Raw genomic sequence first — 20,793 nt, forward strand, 5'->3', positions numbered from 1 at the left:
GGGATTCCTCAGTGGGTCTAGATCAATGGGAAGGGAAAGCAGCCTTTTAGCTGACAGTCTGAACTGATCATTCCACTTGAACATGGCAAGAACATAGCATTTTTGAGTTTTATTTCAGAACACAGAAGCAAGAAGACTATTGTAAACTTCACAGATTCCACTTTATCCACAGGTTATATAGGTAAAGGTAAAAGTTTCCCCCAACCCCAGGAGTTGGTGCTCATCTCCACTTCTAAGAGCTGGCGTTGTCTGTAGACACCTCCAAGGTCACGTGGCCAGCATGACTGCATGGAGCACCGTTAACTTCCCGCAGAAGCGGTACCCATTGATCTTCTCATATTTGCATGTTTTTGAACTGCTATGTTGGCAGAAGCTGGGGCTAACAGCAGCAGCTCACCCCGCTCCCCGGATTCAAACCGCCAACCTTTTGGTCAGCAAGTCCGCAGCTCAGCAGTTTAACCCACTGTGCCACCAGGGGGTTATATACAAAACCATAATTTTGGCTCCTAAACCTGCCCTTGATTTATACACCATTGATTCAGTGAGTCTACTCAGAACTAGCAAATGCATTTGCAACATCGTTTATGTGCCAATATAGCTTGGTCCAAAGTGCCATCTTAAATGTCCCATTTCCAATAGGTTGTGACGAGCTGCTTTGCAACAAGCCATTGTATATGCACTGGCCAGTGTTTACATATGTATCTTCTCTGAAGAGAGACAAAAAAACAAAGAGAGTTTGTTGTGGGGAGAGGGCTCTAACAGAACCATTACGACCTCACTGATTTATGTTGGCAGAAGTTTTCCCTTGGATAGCAATCCACTTTTTCAAATGCCCTGAAGAGACTGTCCTCCAGGGTGGATTAGCCCTGCCTGCCCTGCCAAAGCATCTCTGTTAAAAAGAGGAAAGGAAACAGAACCACGTGTTTTGTTGCATTCATTTCAGATTAGTCTGTGGCTTCCATTTCTTCATGCATAAATTCAGCTTCCAGAGCTTGCCATTACCATCCGTCCCAGTTTCATTTTTAAAAACAAGATTAACCTTGTCAATGTTGTCCAAAACCAAAGTCTAATTGAGGCGGGGGCCATGCCAAATGAGTCTTGACGCTTGTCTCTGTCTGGCTCTTTTGGCTGCCGCCTTTGCAAAATGCCCAGGGCTGGGTGCGCCTCTGGGGCTGTGACCAGACAGGGAGCCTGGTTGAGCAACCCTTCTTCCAAATGCACAACAGTTGTTCTTTTCTCTTCTCCTGGTCTGATAGAGCCTTCCCTTTGCCCTGCTGCTCTTCTACTCCCAAAGCTTCATACTTTGGCAAATAAAGGACACTTGTGGAATTTGTGGAGCAATAAGAAAGAAGCAGAGATTGTCTTCCTTGCATTGGGGAAGCAAGTGGTTGCCTTGGTGGGACTGCATTATTCCAGGTAATGCATGCAAGTTTGGTCCAGATCCATCATCGTTTGGGTTCATAGTGCACTCTGGATATAGGTGAACTACAACTTCTATAAATCCCTCCAAAAACCTCCAGTATGTTTTGTTGGTCATGGGAGTTCATTGTGCCAAGTTAGTTCTAGGTGCATCATTGGTGGAGTTCAGAGTGCTCTTAGATTGAATGTGAACTATATATCCCAGTTCTTACAACTCCTATAAATCGTGGTGAATTTTCCCCAAACCTCTCTAGTATGTTCAGTTGCTGATCAATTCCTCTGTTTGCTGTGTGCCATAGAAAAGAATAGGAAAGGGTTACAGGAGAGGCAGTGGGCGGGGTCATCAAAATTCCACACCAATGGAGAGAGTTAGATACACTGAGATGTCTGTGGTGGAGGAAACACATAAAATATAAGATGAAATGGTCCTCGTATGAAAGATTTCACTTGGGTAGTGGGCAGTATGGTGTGTGTGGAGGACATTGGCAGGGCTCTTGGACATGTTCACGGCACTCGCTATAACCTGTAATGTCATTGGAGGGAAGGCCTTTGGTGTCTCCTGAGTAGTGGGAGCTATAGCTGTTTGTGGAGGCAAGACCTTGTCTGTGTAAGTGGACACCCCAGCCACACACACACACATTTTTACTTTTATTATGTGCATAGATATCAAATGACGCTGTGGAGAGGCAACTAGCTTTGAAAAGTCTGTTCAGTCTCTGGTGTTGTTAAGCCAACATCAAATTAAAAACTGATTTTAGGCAGAGTGGCAAAATATCATCCATTTGGAGGCATTAGTCCTTGTTGGCATAGTACATTAGTACTCTAACAATTATTATCATTTCATGTCTCTGAGTAAATCACCTGTCCTGATTTCTAGGTTAATGGTTGTTATATCTCTGGGAACTCTCATGTTTACCTCTATAGAATTTGACAGAGCAGTACTTAATATTTTCAGACTACAGCACAGAAAGTATCTGTAAATGGGGAGTTTTCAAAGTGTTGGCTTTCTACAGAGTCGCAGTCACGTAATGCTCCAGCATTGAAAATGTGGGAACCACGTCTGCTTCAGAGAATGTTCTTGCCTCTCTCAGAAACCTTGTGGCTCCTTCACAGGTATAAACATGATCTGTATGGGAGCGCAGTCACACTTTTTAAATGCTCACTGCCTTCTCTTTATCCCCTCACCCACCCCAAGTTTGTTCTTTGTGTAGCTTTGCATCAGGCCTTTCTCTGAATGAGAGAGGCAGCAGGATAACAAAATGCTTCCACTGGGCAAAATGGGATTGACTTGAGAGTGACCCCTCTGAGGGCATCCCAACCTCCATTAATTGCGGAAAGCTGGTCATAGAATCATAGAGTTGGAAGAGACTCTATGGGTCATCCAGTCCAACCTATTGGCTTTTTTAGCTGCTGCATGACATGACATTGCATGACATTCCTGTCCACAAGGACTCCAAGACCTTTTTCACACGTACTGCTCTCGATCCAGGCATCGTCCCCCGTTCTGTATCTTTGCATTTCATTTTTTTCTGCCAAAGTGGAGTATCTTGCATTTGTCCCTATTGAACTTCATTTTGTTGGTTTTGACCAATCATTTCTCTAATCTGTGAAGATAGTATTGAATTCTGCTCCTATCTTCTGGGGTATTAGCTCTCTTTCTCCCAAATTCTGATATAGCAGTGATAGGAAATGTCATGCCAGGGATTGGCTGTGTGGAACTGGGGGCCCCTAATATGTGGACTCCAGCACCCATCACTCTTGGGATCCTACTTGGGTCTGATGGAACATAGGTGTAAACTCCAGTTTTGATTTAACAACATATGTCACAACTTGTCTTCTTTTACTCTCAGATAGGCAGCCTTCCCTATTTTCTGAGGTTAGGGGCACAGGGCCGTCACAAAAGTGGATGAACCACAAATTAAAGCAAAAATGGTCTGAGATAACACCTATCTAGGAATCTCTGGGTCCCCAAGCATGGCTCTGTGGTCAGCATTAATACTAGAGGTGTTATTTCCTGGAATCTTTAGGTCTTCCAATGTGACTCAATGGTCAACTTTCAGGAATCTCTAGGCCCTCACACTGGACCTTGAAAATCCTAGAAAGAGCATGTTAATCAAATCAGTTTATAATTTGATCCATAAAAGTCAGACCTACAAATGTGGAGAAGTAAAAACCTCTATTGCCTTTCATTGGTATGACCAATGGCTGTCAAAAATCCTTGCCCTTAATTTTGTTGATTCATTAGCACCCCCTTTTTTACTGTGAGGATACTTGGTTGAAGTTCTCCTCTGACAATCCGAGTCCCCTCAGGGAGATAGGTCGGCATATAAATAAAGTCTCATTACTATGATACTGACTTTTATATTGCAGAATGCTTAGATAACTATGTCACTCAAGGGATTCTGGCAGGAAGAGCTTGTGATATCATTGAACCCAAGGGAGTAAATCCTCAACAGATGTTTTTCCACCTACCAAACTGTTAAATGTACCTGAATGTTGTTGAACATCACAGGTTGGCCAGTTTTGAAAAAAGTGGACGATCTTGTGGTTTTGGCTTTGACTGCCTTCAAAACTTCCCAACAGTATTTGGCTCTAAACAAACTTAGGAAAGAATACCTTCCAGCAGTGGTTCCCAACCTTTTTTTGACCAGGGACCACCTGACTAGAGGCCACCTTGACCAGGGACCACTTTCCCCAGGGACCACCTTGATCAGGGACAACTCTCCAACATTAGTACCAAAAGAATCATGAATCAGTTTTTGGTCAACTATAGATTCGGTTTGGTTATTTGGGGTGCTGATTCAGAAAATTGCATTGGATAGACCACATCTGCTCTAGTTTCTGATACAGAGCATATGCCATCCAGTAGTCACCATCTGCTCACCCACAGAAAACCATATTTAATAAGCCTCTGAGGGTTTCATGAGACCAATCACTCTCATTGTAACTGTGTAGTAATGATGAGGCCGTGGACCATATTTTAGTTCTTGCGAACTACTGGTGGTCCACTACTCCCTTACAAGGTTGACCACTAGAATAATATTTTTAAATGGTTTAATATCTTGACATGATTAAAAATATTTGAAACATGATAGGGTTTCACAAAACGTGCTATGTTTTTCAAGTGTCAGCACCAGGCACAGGAACTAAGAAGTGGATTTTCTCCTTTGATGCCCATCAGGCCAAAGCCTGGGTGAGATTCGGAAGGCCTGGAGGGAAAGAAATAAACATAAGCATTATTTTTCTTCAAAGGATATGCCAGTTGTGAAGATGCTGCTGATTAAAGAAATAAATGAGTGTTTGTGCCTTAAAGTCACACGTCTAGTTATGCTGAACCCCTGGATTTTTTTTTCCGTGTCAGGCGCGACTTGAGAAACTGCAAGTTGCTTCTGGTGTGAGAGAGTTGGCTGTCTGCAAGGACGTTGCCCAGGGGACGCCCAGATGTTTTCATGTTTTATCATCCTCGTGGGAGGCTTCTCTCATGCCTCTGTAATGGGGAGCTGGAGCTGATAGAGGGAGCTCTCCCCAGATTCGAACCTGCGACCTGTCAGTCTTCAGTCCTGCCAGTGCAAGGTTTTACAGGGTTTTGTTTTAGGAAACCCTATATTTCCTAAAACACTACTCCGTTCCTTCATCTGAAATATAGGCTACTGCAACTGTAGGTAGGATTAATCCAAGCAATGCTATAGGTCACCATGTTTCCATCTGCACCAATTACACATGGATATGTACAAACAGGAGAGAGACTAGTTAGGAGGAGTTAAAATTAACCTTCATCCCCACTATTATGTGAGTGCAATGGGGTGTACTGGCATGATTTCAGTTGCTAAACTAGAACTAGAAAACCCAGACTGAAAGAATTCTTGCTTGTAACCTCTGGCTTTTTTTATTACAAAAGGACAATTTGGAAGCAATGGACCCTCGATGCCTTCGGATCAAAGAGATGGAAGCGAAGGCAATTAGAAGGGCCTGCTGTGCCTTATCCCTTGCGCCCAGGTCTCCCCCATGGCTGGGAAAGCGAATGCTGTGGCCGCATGGGGAGTTCACTGAAAGCAGGGGAGAGAAGACCTCTAGCAACTGCCACGGTCTCTTAAAAGGATTACGGCACGCACACGAAGGTGCAGCCGCAGACTCCTTAAACACACACGGCATGCGCCGGAGGACAATAACCAAGGCGGTCTAGTCTCTGGGGTGCTCTTCTCCCCCCTTTAAGCCCTTGAAAAAATAAAGGGAGGCCTGAAGCCACACATCCCTTGCATCGAGAAGATACAGAAAAGCCGTAAAGCTGCTCACAATACCACTGAGCAGATTGTCTGCGGCTGGAAGTGTGAGTTAAGAGCAGCTCCGGAGATGCCAGACAGCTCAGCTGATAGGAACGCCGTCGTATTTGAGGGCTTGCTTCCATCAAGAGAGGGCTTACTGCAGGCGGTATAGGAAAACCCTATGTTTTCCATTACAAGGGAAAAGTATCAGGGCAAGAAATGTGGGATCCCTTTAACCCCTCTTTCTGCAGCTTACTTTAAAAAAAGGTGTTAGAAGCCTCCTGTCTATACCTCACCCTTTCACTTTGTGTTACTCCTATGGGGTGAAGTTTAAGGCTTTTTCGACTATGTAAGCAATTAAACCATGCAAAGTGAAGGTAAAGATTTCCCCTTGACATTAATTCTAGTCGTGTCTGACTCTGGGGGGTGGTGCTCATCTCCATTTCTAAGCCGAAGAGCCGGCGTTGTCCGTAGACACCTCCTAGGTCATGTGGCCAGCATGACTGCATGAAGCACCTTTACCTTCCCAGAGTGTTTTCCGAATGAAGCAGAGAGTGTTTGAGGACTGGGATATCCGTAGGGTTATCAAGGTGCTTGTTTATAAAGCTATTGTCCTCCCAATCCTGCTATATGGCTGCGAGACGTGGAATATCTACAGCAGGGGTCTTCAAACTAAGGCCCAAGGGTCGGATGCAGCCCTTCAAGGTCATTTACCTGGTCCTCGCTCAGGGTCAACCTAAGTCTGAAACATCTTGAAAACACACAACAACCACAACAACAACAACAACAACAGTCCTATCTCATCAGCCAAAAGCAGGTCTACACTTCCCATTGAAATACTAATAAGTTTATATTTGTTAAAATTGTTCTTCGTTTTAATTATTGTATTGCTTTTAAGTGTTTTTTGCACTACAAATAAGATATGTACAGTGTGCATAGGAATTCATTCATGTTGTTTTTCAAATTATAATCTGGCCCTCCAACAGTTTCAGGGACTGTGCCCTGGCCCTCTGTTTAAAAAGTTTGAGGACCTCGGATCTACAGACATCACATGCAACTCCTGGAACGATTCCATCAGCGCTGCCTCCGAAAAATCCTGCAAATCTCTTGGGAAGACAGGCGGACAAATGTCAGCATGCTGGAAGAAGCAAAGGCTACCAGCACTGAAGCAATGGTCCTCCGCCATCAATTCCGCTGGACTGGCCACATTGTCCAGATACCTGACCACCATCTCCCAAAGCAGTTGCTCTACTCCAAACTTAACAACAGAAAACAGAATGTTTAATGTACAAGCGGCGGGCACCCTGAACAATTCCTACGCACTTCTTTCTTCTAAGCAGGGAGTCTAATGGAGGCCTTGTTGATGGATGTATGTGCAGTGGACCCTCTCCTGCTCCATTAGCAATCAATTCCTGATCAATACTGAAAAAGCTTTTATCTGTTTCCGTCAACTGGATGTTGCCATGACCTTTCCTGAAAGCGCGATGTGTCAGATGGGGCCAAGGTTCAGGCTGACCCCATCTGACCTGTCAATAAGCAGACGCACTTGATAGCCCAACAGCCCAGTTTGCTTCCTGTTTGCAATTTCACAAGGCAGACAAGCAGCGTCTTTATTACTTGAATCTATTGTTAGTTAACCACAAATCTAATGAAGCTTTACAGAAATGATGCACAAAGAGCTTGGAAAGAGTTACAAGTAATGTAGTTACCTTGAGTCAGAGAGCTTTCTGGAGGTGCATTTTAAAAGAAATGTACTGACTTGCATTGTATTAAGTGAAAACAGGTAACTGAAAGTGATGAAAAGGTAATGATCATTAACAGCAAACCCTGCAAGGAATTACAGGAAGACTCCAAGTTACAAACATCCAACTTACATATGACTCAAGAGTTAAAAACAGGCTGAGACTACAGGAAGTGAGAGAAATCTGTTGTTGAAGGCTTTCATGGCCAGAATCATTGAGTTGCTGTGAATTTTCTGGGCTGTCTTGCCATGTTCCAGAAGCATTCCCTCCTGACATTTCACCCACATCTATGGCAGGCATCCTCAGAGGTTGTGAAGTCTATTGGAATCTAGACAAGTTTGGTTTATATATCTGTGGCATGTCCAGAGTGGGAGAAAGAACTTTTGTCTGTTTGAGGCAGGTGTGAAAGTTGCAATTGGCCACCTTGATTAGCATGGAAAAGCCTTGCAGCTTCAAAATCTGGTTGCTTCCTGTCTGGGGGAATCCTTTGTTGGGTGGTCTTACCTGGCCTTCATTGTTTCCTGTATGGAATTCTTGTGTTTTCTGAGTGTTGTTCTTTATTTACTGTCATGATTTTAGGGTTTTTAATACCGGTAGCCAGATTTTATTCATTTTCATGGTTTCCTCCTTTCTATTGAAATTGTCCACGTGCTTGTGGATTTCAGTAGTCTGACATGGTGATTGTCAGAGTGGTCCAGCATTTCTGTGTTCTCAAATAATATGCTATGTCCAGGTTGGTTCACTAGGTGCTTTGCTATGGCTGACTTCTCTGGCTGGATTAATCTACAGTGCCTTTTGTGTTCCTTGATTCGGGCAATGCTGCTGTATTTGGTGGTCCCTATGTAGACTTTGCCACAGCTGCATGGTATATCGTAGACTCCTGCAGGAGATAATGCTTCTGGAACATGGCCATACAACACGGAAAACTCACAGCAACCCTGAGAGTAAACTGTCCCTAGAAAAGGAAATCCACTCCTGGAAGAGTTATCATCATGGGGGGAAAGGGTCTCCACTGAAGCTTTCTCCCCAATCCTTGTTTCCATAACAAGCCAAACATTTTAAATTCTTACAGGTGAAATCTTCTGAACAGGGGCACAGGCAGCAAAGGAAACACCACAGAGGTGTTTACCCTTCTCTATGCCATCCAAACCTATGTTTATGTCTGGATTTACACTTCAAAAATCATAGAATCATTGAGTTGGAAGAGACCTCATGGACCATCCAGTCCAACTCCCTGGCAAGTAGCAGGAAAAGCACCCCTAACAGATGGCCATCCAGCCTCAGCTTAAAAGCCTCCACAGAAGGAGCCTCCGCCACACTCCAGGACAGTGAGTTCCACTGCTGAACAGCTCTCAGTCAAGAAATTCTTCCTAATGTTCGGGTGGAATCTCCTTTCCTGTAGTTTGAAGCCATTGTTTCACATCCTAGCCTCCAGGGCAGCAGAAAACTGAGAGGAGACACGATGAGGGTTATGGATCAAAAGGTGAGGGGAAGTCCTCCCTATGACTTCTCCTCACCTCTTGATCCATAGCCCTCATCGTGTCTCCTCTCAGCCTTCTTTTCTGCAGGCTAAACATGCCCAGCTCTTTAAGCCGCTCCTCATAGGGCTTGTTCTCCAGACCCTTAATCATTTGATTCGCCCTCCTCTGGACACATTCCTCACAACCTCTGAGGATGCTTGCCACAGATGCAGAGAAACGTTAGGAGTTAATGCTTCTAGAACATGGCCATACAGCCCGAAAAACCTACAACAACCCAGACATTCCAGCTTGTCAGCATCTCCTTTGTCCTTGTCCTGACTTCAACTTAAGAACAAACCTACAGAACCTATCTTGTTTATGACTTGTGGGCTGCCTGTACTGTTTAAACACAGTAACTATTATTTCCCTTGGAAACATGCAAGTTCTCAAGCTCTGGATAGAAAAGCTTTAAGTAAGGTTTTCTTCACTCTTAACTGAAGTAAAAAGGAAAGCCAGCGTTGTGAGGACAAAGTGAGAGGGTGCCCAAGATGAGAGGCGCATCCTCCTCTGGGTTAGGACTTCCTTTTCAATGGAAAGGAGGAACTCATTCAAGAAAGCAAGCAAGCAACCCTAGCGGATATTACCTGTTTGAGCCCGGCAACAGGATGACGCAGAGCGTGTGGTTTGGCAAGCGCTGGAAAAGCTTTTTGATTTTGCGATCCAATGCTTTCATTTGTTTTTGAACTTCTTGCTCCTATGTGGGTATAACACGAAAACAAATCAGGAGGGAAAAAGCAAACCACCGACTAGAATACAATCTGAAGTGTTGGAGATACAGCAGCTGCATTGGCTTTTAGTCACCAATATGAAACAATTTTGGGCTGCAATTCCCCAAATCCTGCATGTTGGTGTTTGAGACCTGGAACCTGAAATGGATCAAAGACATCCCAGGTGATCCAGTGCTCTGCTTCTTAAACTGTGGGTCCTGACCCCAAATGGGACACCTTCTACTCCATCAACTTGCTGGACTGGCTACGTTGTTCGAATGCCCGATCACCATCTCCCAAAGCAGTTACTATACACCAAACTCAAGAACGGAAAACAGAATGTTGCTGGACAGAAAAAGAGAATTAAAGATGGGCTTAAAGCTAGTCTTAAAAACTGTAGCACAGGCACTGAGAACTGGGAAGCCCTAGTGGTTGAGCGAAACTAACGAGGTCAGCTGTGACCAGCACTGCTGCAGAATTCAAAGAGGCACGAATGGAGGGTGAAAGGAGAAATGTGCCAAGAGGAAGGAGCATCAAGCCAACCCTGACTGGGACTGCTTTCTACCTGGAAACCAATGCCCTCACTGTGAAAGAACATGCGGGTCAAGAATAAGGCTCCACAGTCACCTACGATACACCATCAAGACACTGCACTTGGAAGGCTATCATACTCAGACAACAAAGGATCGCCTAAATAAGTAAGTAAGTAACTATAGTTTAATGTTGCAAAAAAATTGGCAGCAGGAAAAAGAACCTAGATATTTACTGTATGGTATTTGAATTGTTTAGCAAAAATGTGCAGACTCTGAAGAAAATGCTTCAGCTGTACTTCATAAAAATCAGGTTGATTTTATCAGTAAATGTTTGATTTTTATTCCTGCAGTTGGGGAAAACTCCCTTGGGTGGAAAAGTTAAGAAAAACTGATCTAGTGAACTTCAGAGGAGTAGAGGATGCCTGTTACAAACCTCACCAAGGCAAAGGATGGCTGGGCTTCCTGCAGATGAGCCTCAAGGCCTGATGGTGGTTCTGCTAACTTGCTGCCCGTTGCACTGATCTGCAATGCCCACTGGTGCAAGTGGGGAGGGGTCAGGGCCCACCGGCCCCGGAGGTCGCTGCCTTGGGCCTCATGTTCCTCTATGGCTGTAAGCGCATTGGCAGCACTTTGTGGCGTCTTGAATTCTAAGGAAGAACAAAACAAATGGCCTGGAAATTGCTTCCCCCACAGCACTTGAACAAAAAGCAAAACTAGACTTCTGATCAGAAATGATGCTTCACTCTTGCTTCATTTTCTTATTTGTGCCCACAAGTGTTAAGTGTGTCTATGTATGTATGTATATACAAATACATACATACATACACAAACACACACCCCATATAATGATGATGATGATGACACAATATGAGGAATTAAAGATTCTCTGCTTCTTAAACAAAGACTCTGGCACAAACCAGTAAAGGTGGTCCCAGTGGTGATTGGCACACTGGGTACAGTGCCTAAAGACCTTGGCCTGCACTTAAACACAATTGGCGCTGACAAGATTACCATCTGCCAGCTGCAAAAGGCCACCTCACTGGGATCTGCACGCATTATTCGGCGATACATCACACAGTCCTAGACATTTGGGAAGTGTCCGACGTGTGATCCTATACAACAGCCAGCAGAGTGTCTGCTGTGAACTCATCTTGTTGTGTTTCTAATAATAATAATAATAAAAACAATAACAACAACAACTTTATTTTTATATCCTGCAACCACTTGAGGAGGCTTACAAGCGGGACCAAGCCCAATAACAACAAAGTTAGACAAATAAAAACACATTAAAAACACAATAAACGTATGACAATTTAATTACACAGTTAAAACAGTAAAATATTAAAACATCATTAAAATAAATCAAAGTATTCGTTCAGTCGGAGACGACTGAACGAATGAACAACAACAACATGTATAGTAATAATAATAATAATAATAATAATAACTTTATTTTTCTACCCTATGGAGACAACTACCATAAGACATGGTCAAACTGTAAATACGACAAGGGAATGGGACAGTGCAAATTGTAGCTAAGGAACAGGGCATGGGATAAAAGTGCAGTGCTGTGTCATTGATTGCAGACCATGGGGCTAGACCAGTGGTTCCCAACCTGTGGTTCATGGACCACCAGTGGTCCGCAAGAACTAAAATATAGTCCACGGCCTCACTGTTAGAGCGACTGGTCTCATGAAACCCTTTTATCATGTTGAGGCTTATTAAATATGGTTTTCTGTGGGCAAGCAGATGGCGACTACGGGATGGCATATGCTCTGTATCAGAAACTGGAGCTTATATGGTCTATCCAATGCAATTTTCTGAATCAGCACCCCAAATAACCAAACTGAATCTAAAGTTGACCAAAAACTGATTCGTAACCCTTTTGGTACTAATGTTGGAGAGTGGTCCCTGGTCAAAGTGATCCCCCTGGTCAAAAAATATAATAATATACCAAAATGTGTAGATGCTCAGATTCCACTACATCCTATGGTTAAATGGCATTCCTAATATAAAAAATGATTTTTAAATGGGAGTGGGAATATTTTCAAGTTGTGGATAGTTGAATTGGTGGATACAGAATCCATGGATTCAGAGATCCAGCTTTACAGGGCATAAGAATCAAACCAGGGTTCCTAGTTTCATGATCCAATTTCTAACATTGCTTTTGTGCTTGGCTTTCCAAGCACTTTGCACCTCTTGTTCATACTGTACTTACTCAGAAAACAGTAATTTCGACTTTTGCCTGTTCTGGGATCCCTTGGCAGAAAAACAGATGCTAAGTCTTTCAAATAACCCAACTCTTGCTGCAGATCTGCCTCCCGCTGAGTCTTCCTCAGTCCTGTCAAGTAAATGACACTTTCATTGTCCGCATCTTTCTCCAGCTCTTTCAGAAGCATCTCACAATCCAAGGTGCTCTCCGTGACGGGTCTCTGAACCTGGAGGCATCAAACAGAAACAGGCCACATCCAGAGATCTTTACACAGAGCAGCTTCCTAAGAGTCCATCCCATTAGAAGTAGCAAAGACAGGAAAGGAATACCAGAGGCAGAAATAGCATGAAAGGAATATGAAAAAGAAGATCAAGTCAATATGTTTCAGCAAACATCTTATCCAAAGTGAAGACATGCACGTGTGAAATGAAACGTCCAGGACAAGTAAGTGTTGGATATGTAAACAAAATTAATTTTTAACAGAGTCCAACTAAAAAATTCAGAATGCACCCATAGGTGACTTTTGCTTTCACTTTTGCTCTTATGAGTTCAATTTAAATCAATCAATCAATCTATCTATCTATCTATCATGTTGTTGAAGGCTTTCATGGCTGGAATCACATTTTGTTTTCCATGTCAGGAGCAACTTGAGAAACTGCAAGTCGCTTCTGATGTGAGAGAATTGGCCATGTGCAAGGCTGTTGCCCAGGAGGTGCCCGGGTGTTTTGATGTTCTACCATCCTTGTGGGAGGCTTCTCTCATGTCCCCGCATGAGGAGCTGGAGCTGATAGAGAGAGCTCATCCGCCTCTCCCCGGATTCGAACCTGCGACCTGTCGGTCTTCAGTCATGCCGGCACAGGGGTTTAACCCACTGCGCCACCGGGGGCTCCAATTTGTACCCTGCCTTTCTTGAAGGAAGCTTAAGGTGGTGTTACAGGGTTCTCGTCCTCTTCACTTTGTCTTCACAACCCTGTGAGGTAGGTCAGCCTCAGAGAGAGTTTGTTGTTTTGCTGTTCTGTGCCTTCAAATCTGTTCCAACTTATGGTGACCCTAAGTCAAACGTATTATGGATTTTTAAAAGCAAAATGTGCCTAGACAGGAGGGCATCCCGTCTCAGGCCAGCCACAGGAAGAAAGGGTGGGCAAACCAAAGGTTCTGGAATGAAGCAACTGAGTCAGATGAAGCAGGGCAGGATGACTGCTTGTAAAGACAGGAGAGAAGTTAGCAGTGTACTCAGCATCACTCTCCTTGGGAGCATCAGCCCTGGCCTTGTCTTACTCAAATGTTGAGTATGCCTACCCTGTCTGGCATAAATATGCCTATATGAAGCAGGTGAATATAGCACTAAATGAGACATGTAGAATAATCACGCAATGTCTCAAACCTACACCTGTTGATAGACTTTATAAGCTAGCTGTCATTCCCCCCCCCCCCAAAAAGTGTGACTGCAAGTTGCTGCCAAGTGCGAGATAAATAAGGTTGAAAACTGAAAACCACCCACTATATGTCTAGCAGCCTTCTCCTGCTTCTTCCTCTCCAAGGAGAAGTTTCATGAGAACCACAACTACTCTAAATGTTCCTTCAGCAACAGCAAGAATATCCCTGTGGGCAGCAAAATCAGGCAATTTTAACTGGATCCCCCCCCTCCCCACGAGGCTCTTCCTCCAGCATGAATGAGCAATTTGGAAGTCCCTGAACAGACTCAGAAGCGAATTGGGAAGATCAAAAGACAACCTGGCAAAATGGCACAACCTAGAAGAATCCTCCACCTTGTGCAACTGTGGAGCAGAACAAACAACTCCACGCCTGTATGCTTGCCCACAATGCCCTGCCTCATGCACAGAGGAAGAACTGTTTAAAGCTACAGACAATGCAGTTGCTCAGTTCTTGTGGGTTTTTTCGGGCTATATGGCCATGTTCTAGAGGCATTTCTCCTGACGTTTCGCCTGCATCTATGGCAAGCATCTTCAGAGGTCTGCTGGAGCTGGGAAAAAGGGGTTTATATATCTGTGGAATGACCAGGGTGAGACAAAAGGCTTTTGTAAGTTGGGCTAGGTGTGAATCTTTTCAACTGACCACCTTGATTAGCATACAATGGGCTGACAGTGCCTGGAGCAAACTCTTCTTGAAAGGTGATTAGATGTCCCTGCCTGTTTTTCTCTCTGCTGTTTTAATTTTAGAGTTTTTTAATACTGGTAGCCAGATTTTGTTCATTTTCATGGTTTCTTCCTTTCTGTTGAAATTGTCCACATGTTTGTGGATTTCAATGGCTTCTCTGTGTAGTCTGACATGGTGGTTGTGAGAGTGGTCCAGCATTTTTGTGTTCTCAAATAAAATGCTGTGTCCAGGTTGGTTCATCAGGTGCTCTGCTATGGCTGACTTCTCTGGATGAAGTAGTCTGCAGTGCCTTTCATGTTCCTTGATTGGTGTTTGGGCATTTCTGCATTTGCTGGTCCCTATGTAGACTTGTCCACAGCTGCATGGTATACGGTAGACTCCTGCAGAGGTGAGAGGATCCCTCTTGTCCTTTGCTGAACGTAGCATTTGTTGGATTTTCCTGGTGGGTTTGTAGATTGTTTGTATGCTGTCCAGCATCCACCCTAACATCCAGTTCACTATGGAAAAAGAAAAGGAAGGAAGACTGCCTTTTCTAGATGTCCTAGTCATCCGCAAACCTGATCAACAATTGGGTCACACCGTTTACAGAAAACCCACACACACAGATAGATATCTACATAAAAACTCCAACCATCACCCAGGTCAAAAAAGAAGCACCATTAAAGCCTTGGCAGACCGTGCAAAAAGAATCTGCGAACCCCACCTCCTCCAAGATGAACTGAACCACCTCAACTGGGCTCTCCAGGCCAATGGATACTCCACCTCAGACATCAGAAGAGCTGCAAGACCAAGAACAAGCCACAAAAGTAAAGATGAAGATCCACCCAGAGGAAAAGTGTTCCTGCCATACATCAAGGGAACCACTGATCGCATAGGGAAGCTGATGAGGAAACACAGCATACAAACAATCTACAAACCCACCAGGAAAATCCAACAAATGCTACGTTCAGCAAAGGACAAGAGGGATCCTCTCACCTCTGCAGGAGTCTACCGTATACCATGCAGCTGTGGACAAGTCTACATAGGGACCACCAAACGCAGCGCCCAAACAAGAATCCAGGAACATGAAAGGCACTGCAGACTACTTCATCCAGAGAAGTCAGCCATAGCAGAGCACCTGATGAACCAACCTGGACACAGCATTTTATTTGAGAACACAAAATGCTGGACCACTCTCACAACCACCATGTCAGACTACACAGAGAAGCCATTGAAATCCACAAACATGTGGACAATTTCAACAGAAAGGAAGAAACCATGAAAATGAACAAAATCTGGCTACCAGTATTAAAAAACTCTAAAATTAAAACAGCAGAGAGAAAAACAGGCAGGGACATCTAATCACCTTTCAAGAAGAGTTTGCTCCAGGCACTGTCAGCCCATTGTATGCTAATCAAGGTGGTCAGTTGAAAAGATTCACACCTAGCCCAACTTACAAAAGCCTTTTGTCTCACCCTGGTCATTCCACAGATATATAAACCCCTTTTTCCCAGCTCCAGCAGACCTCTGAAGATGCTTGCCATAGATGCAGGCGAAACGTCAGGAGAAATGCCTCTAGAACATGGCCATATAGCCCGAAAAAACCCACAAGAACTGAGTGATTCCGGCCATGAAAGCCTTCGACAATACAATGCAGTTGCTGTTGCCCATTTTTGGTCTAAAGCTATCTAGCAGCTTGTGATCCCTTTATTTTATCAGTTTTAAATAAACTATATTTTATGCAATGCTTTTGACACGAAATAAATAAAAAGCTGCTGCAGAGACAAAAGCAGCATAAAAGTTTTACCTTGACTGGAGAGCCACCAATTTCTGCCCTGTTTAGACTCTCCACAGCAAGCTGAGCAGCTTCTAGGACTTCATACTGGATACAGATGTGTGGCTTTGGAAAAGAAAAGGTTGTTTTGTTCAGGAAATTGTAGTCTCCTAAGTAACTTTTCTATGTTCTGGGGAAGGCAGCAATACAGTGCTCCAAAGCCCAAAATGAAGAAAGAAAATACAAGGCTAGAAAGAGGCTGAGAGTCTTGCAGAGTCTACTTTTGTCCAGCTGTTTACCTCCGATGTGTCTGGAATGATCCTTATTGACTGAATGTGGCCATACTTCTTAAAGATTTTCTTCAGAGGCTTCAGACATATGTCTTTACCAAATGGGCCTGCATAGATTGTCTGCAGGTTGGCCAGCTTGGTCCTCATCTAAGGAAAGAAATACAGAGGATGGAAGGAGGGAAGCTTTCTGTTGTGACTACTTGTTAAAAACCAACCAACTAAACCATCCCACTTGGCCTCAGAAATCCTTTCCGGCCTACAATTAATCACCCAGAGCTACTTGGAGGTCCCAAACTATCTTCTATCCACCTGAAGTATATGGTAGTATAGATTCTAGTATATGGTAGCATAGGGACTGTAAGGGTCATCTTGTCCAAATCTGACCATGTAAGATTACAGAAGTATAGGATAAGCGTTCCTAATCTGGGAAATATGAAATGGTCGCCATCACATGCTCCCACCTGGAGGAAGACACGAGGTTGGAGAGAGATACGAGGATCTATGAAATAGCAGGAAGGAGAATACATAAAAATGGCAGGAGGCATGGATACCCAACATATTTCATTATGTATATGCAAATATTCCAAATCTGAAAACAGATTGAACAGGTGACCAAGCATGTAGAAAGAAGACATACAGTAGTAATGGGCAGGGTCGGCCCTAGGTAATTTTCAAGTGTAAACAAATAGTATTTTGCCCCCCGCCCCTGCAAGCCGCTCCAGCTACATCTCCCGGCGGCACCTCAAGATCTTCACTGCCCCACTCGTCCAGGCCCCGGCCATTGCCAATAACAGCAGCAGCAATGCCTCATCCGCCGCCTCAGCCACAGCAGCCACCGGGCCAGGCCCGCAGTCCCAAGCCCCCAACCCCGCCCCCATGGCTTCCTCCGGTGGCGACTTCTACCTGCATTGCCTGGGAAATAATGGCCACTGCAGCTGCCCTGAGTGTGAGTAGGAAGGAAGGAGGACGGGTGCGTGTATGTGTTTCTGTATGTCAGGAAGGGAGGGAGACACGGGGGCACACGTGAGGGATGGATGGATGCCAGACCCGCCCCCTCCTGCCCCCATGCCCCTGAGGCCTCTCTGGAGGCTTCCTGAAGAGAGCCTCCTCTCGTGCAAAAGGAGGCGTGGAGGGCAGTCACAGCAGCCCAGGCCTCCCTCCTCCATGCTCCTTCCTTCTTTTTTCACCGGGGGCGCCTCAAGAGCACCCCTCGGGGATTCGCGCTATATGCAAATGCGTATCTTGCCTATTGCTTCAGCCGCCCCTGGTAGTGGGAGATTTCAACTGTTCTGATATTTGTTGGAAAATAAGCTCTGCTAAGAATATAAAGTCCAATGAATTCCTCACTTGCCTTGAAGACAGTTCGATTGTTCAGAAGGTGAAAGAGGCAACAAGGGGATCTGCTAATTTAGACTGGACCCTCGCCAACACAGTTTACCTCTGAACTTACTTTTGCAATGAGGTCAGATGTATCATGCCTTGAATCCAGACCAAACTGAATCACACTGAAGGAGGATGTGGGCACCTCTTCCAAGGCTCTCTGGAGAATCTAAATCAGGACAACATTAAATATGAAACATCCAAGCTCAGGTATTGTTGTATCCTTCTACTGAACATCAGGATCCTTGGAAAACTAGAGTCCACCTGCAACTTGTGCAAAGAGTCCTCCAAATATGCAAAAACAATAACTACAATCCATTTCTGTGGCAGAGCCTCTTAGGCCTAATATTACAAGTTAATGGTGTTTTGAGTTTCATTGTGGAAGCAGGAAGAAGGAATAAATAGTAAAGGAATGTCAAGTAAAGATATATTGAAACAATTTCTCACTGTCCATGCAATGAAATTGTATTTTAAAAACTTTGAAATTCACCATAATATCTCAATTTATTCTCAACTATCACCAAAACACAGGATATTGTCAACTTGGCAATACGTAAAAATCATATTTCAAGAATTCAAACTGTTTGCGTTACAACAGAACTAGAGTGCACCGTAGTGCAGTAGTAGGCCTAAATTAAGGCATAACATAAAATAACGTATAAGTATTTAATGCAGTGGTTCCCAATCTTTTTTTGACCGGGACCACATTGACCAGGGATCACTATCCATATTAGTACTAAAAGGGTTACAAAATGGTTTTTGGTCAACTTTAGATTTGGTTTGGTTATTTGGGGTGCTGATTCAAAAAATTGCATTGGATAGACCACATCAGCTCTAGTTTCTGATACAGAACATATGCCACCCAGTAGTCGCCATCTGCTCACCCACAGAAAACCATGTTTAATAAGCCTTGGCACTGTAAGAGGGTTTTGTGATACCAGTTGCTCTCATTACAACGATGTAGTAATGGTGAGGCTGCGGATCAAATCGATGAGGTTAGGAACCACTGATTTAATGAGATGCCTATGGTTGCACGGTGGCAAATTCAACTTGGCAAATTTCCATTCAAAATGTAATTTCTAGCTTTTTTATTTTGATTCTCTTTTTTGTTTCTTATTATTTAATTTTATTCATTTTTTATTTCTTTTACACTACTTTCCTGGAGTGGCTGCAGAGCCCCTGGGAAGAGCAAGCGGAGCCTTAGGGTTCCATGGAGAACAGGTCGGGAACCACTGCCTTAGAGCTGCCCTCCCCTTCCAAATACCTCCAGAGAAACTCGTCTCTGGTCCCTGTGCAGCTCCTCATTCCTCATCTGGATGGCTGTAGGGCAGTGGGAGGCAGCTTGGTGCCACCCTACTATTTGGGGTTACAGCTCCCACCAGTACCATGAGGGCCAGGGCTTGACCCTCAGGGGTACTGCTAGTATTTACTTCCCTAAATGAGCTCTTTGTGTTGCTGTGAGTTTTCCGAGCTGTATGGTCATGTTCCAGAAGCATTCTCTCCTGACGTGGTCATACAGCCCGGAAAGCTCACAGCAACCCAGTGATTTCAGCCATGAAAGCCTTTGACAACACAATGAGCTCTTTGTGCTTCCTTTGGGAAGTGCCGAGGCCGTGTGCCTCTCAGGTTCTTCAGATGGAATCTGTGATAGGAAAATCATGAAGCCCCGGAGGGATGCATGCAACTCACTTGCTTATTTTGAGGCCCTGTTTGAGTCTGACCGTTGCTGGAAGCGGCTTCAGCCCATCCTCCGAGAAGCAAGGCTTTCTGACCCACAAAGTGCAAGATGTCTAGAAGGCTAAGAAACAAAAAGGAAAGTGGAATCACTTTTTCAAAGATGCTGCATTTAACACTGATTACTCTTCATGGATGCTACCAAATGCTTCACACACCAAAACATTTCAGAGCTTGGGGAGGTGTTATATAGAAAGGCACTGCAAGAGGCTTGGATAGCTTATGTTTCCCTACAAGGAGAACTGCAAAGGCTATTTACCTTTGGGTGGGTTTCTGGACCCCATTTTGGGGGTTTGGCAAGGCACAGCCCTGTTCCTCTCCTATCTTCCTTGTCTCAAGCAACTGGGCTTCCAGGTTCATCTCTGCTACCTGGCAGGAAATCAATAGATGTTACCAGAATGTTCCTCTCTCTGAAAGTCAAGTTGCAGAGTCAGCGTTCTGCTGGGAAAATGCTCAGGTTCCCTACAATTAGAACATAGGCATGCTGTCCCACACATCGGGAGTTAGCACACAGCCATCTTAACTGGATATTGCAGTGTTTGGAAATGTTACTACAATGTTCTGGGCTAAAAATCCCCAGAATTGTAATTGGAAAGTAGTTCCTAGAATTGTAAAAGTCCTGGTGGTGGGAACATTCTGCCTGGCTATGGGATCAGGCCTTTGCAGACTAGGCTGACCTGCTAACAAAACGACGGCTTTAATGGACTTGACAGACTGCTTTTAGGATGATGACTTAAACCGGCGACTGTTTGAATGTTTTTATTCTGTTTTTATATTGTTTTTATTTAAATTGTATATTTATGCTTTTGTTTGTGGCTACCATGGTGTGCCAGTTGTTAGCCACCCTGAGTCCCTCTGCGGATGTCGAGATAGGACGGGATACAAATGTCCAAAATAATAAATAAATAAATAAATAACAATCATAACCCTCCATATACTGAACCAATGCCTATTTTTCCTGTGTCTCCACTTCCTAACTCTCTCTGTCCTGCCTCCATTGGTCCGAACTTTAGATTGCAAGTGTCATGAGGCAGAAGCTTGTTATCAACTTGCCCCTCTGTAAAACTCCTCTGGCTTTGCATAAATAGATAGAGAAGGAAAAGGCCTATTTGCTTCCATCGAA

At 44.2% G+C, this 20,793-nt stretch overlaps 1 protein-coding gene across 2 annotated transcripts in view; it reads right to left on the reverse strand.

The window, feature by feature from the left end:
* Positions 1-4,459: 4,459 nt before the first annotated feature.
* Positions 4,460-20,793, reverse strand: part of LOC132781999 (RNA exonuclease 5) — a 35,662-nt gene continuing 19,328 nt past the window's right edge. The window contains exons 12-20 of one of the 2 annotated variants that reach the window (XM_067473217.1): positions 19,930-20,039; positions 19,626-19,734; positions 18,007-18,105; positions 16,566-16,703; positions 16,300-16,392; positions 12,402-12,621; positions 10,622-10,830; positions 9,528-9,637; positions 4,460-4,628 (exon numbers count right to left, since the gene is read on the reverse strand). In XM_067473217.1, the coding sequence (XP_067329318.1) occupies positions 4,547-4,628; positions 9,528-9,637; positions 10,622-10,830; positions 12,402-12,621; positions 16,300-16,392; positions 16,566-16,703; positions 18,007-18,105; positions 19,626-19,734; positions 19,930-20,039 (1,170 nt within the window). In that variant the 3' untranslated portion in view covers positions 4,460-4,546. Of the gene's footprint in view, positions 4,629-9,527; positions 9,638-10,616; positions 10,831-12,401; positions 12,622-16,299; positions 16,393-16,565; positions 16,704-18,006; positions 18,106-19,625; positions 19,735-19,929; positions 20,040-20,793 lie in introns of those variants that run through there. The other variant, XM_067473218.1, reaches the window with a different exon arrangement.

The sequence above is a fragment of the Anolis sagrei genome, chromosome X (assembly GCF_037176765.1).
Source record: "Anolis sagrei isolate rAnoSag1 chromosome X, rAnoSag1.mat, whole genome shotgun sequence".
NCBI lineage: Eukaryota > Metazoa > Chordata > Lepidosauria > Squamata > Dactyloidae > Anolis > Anolis sagrei.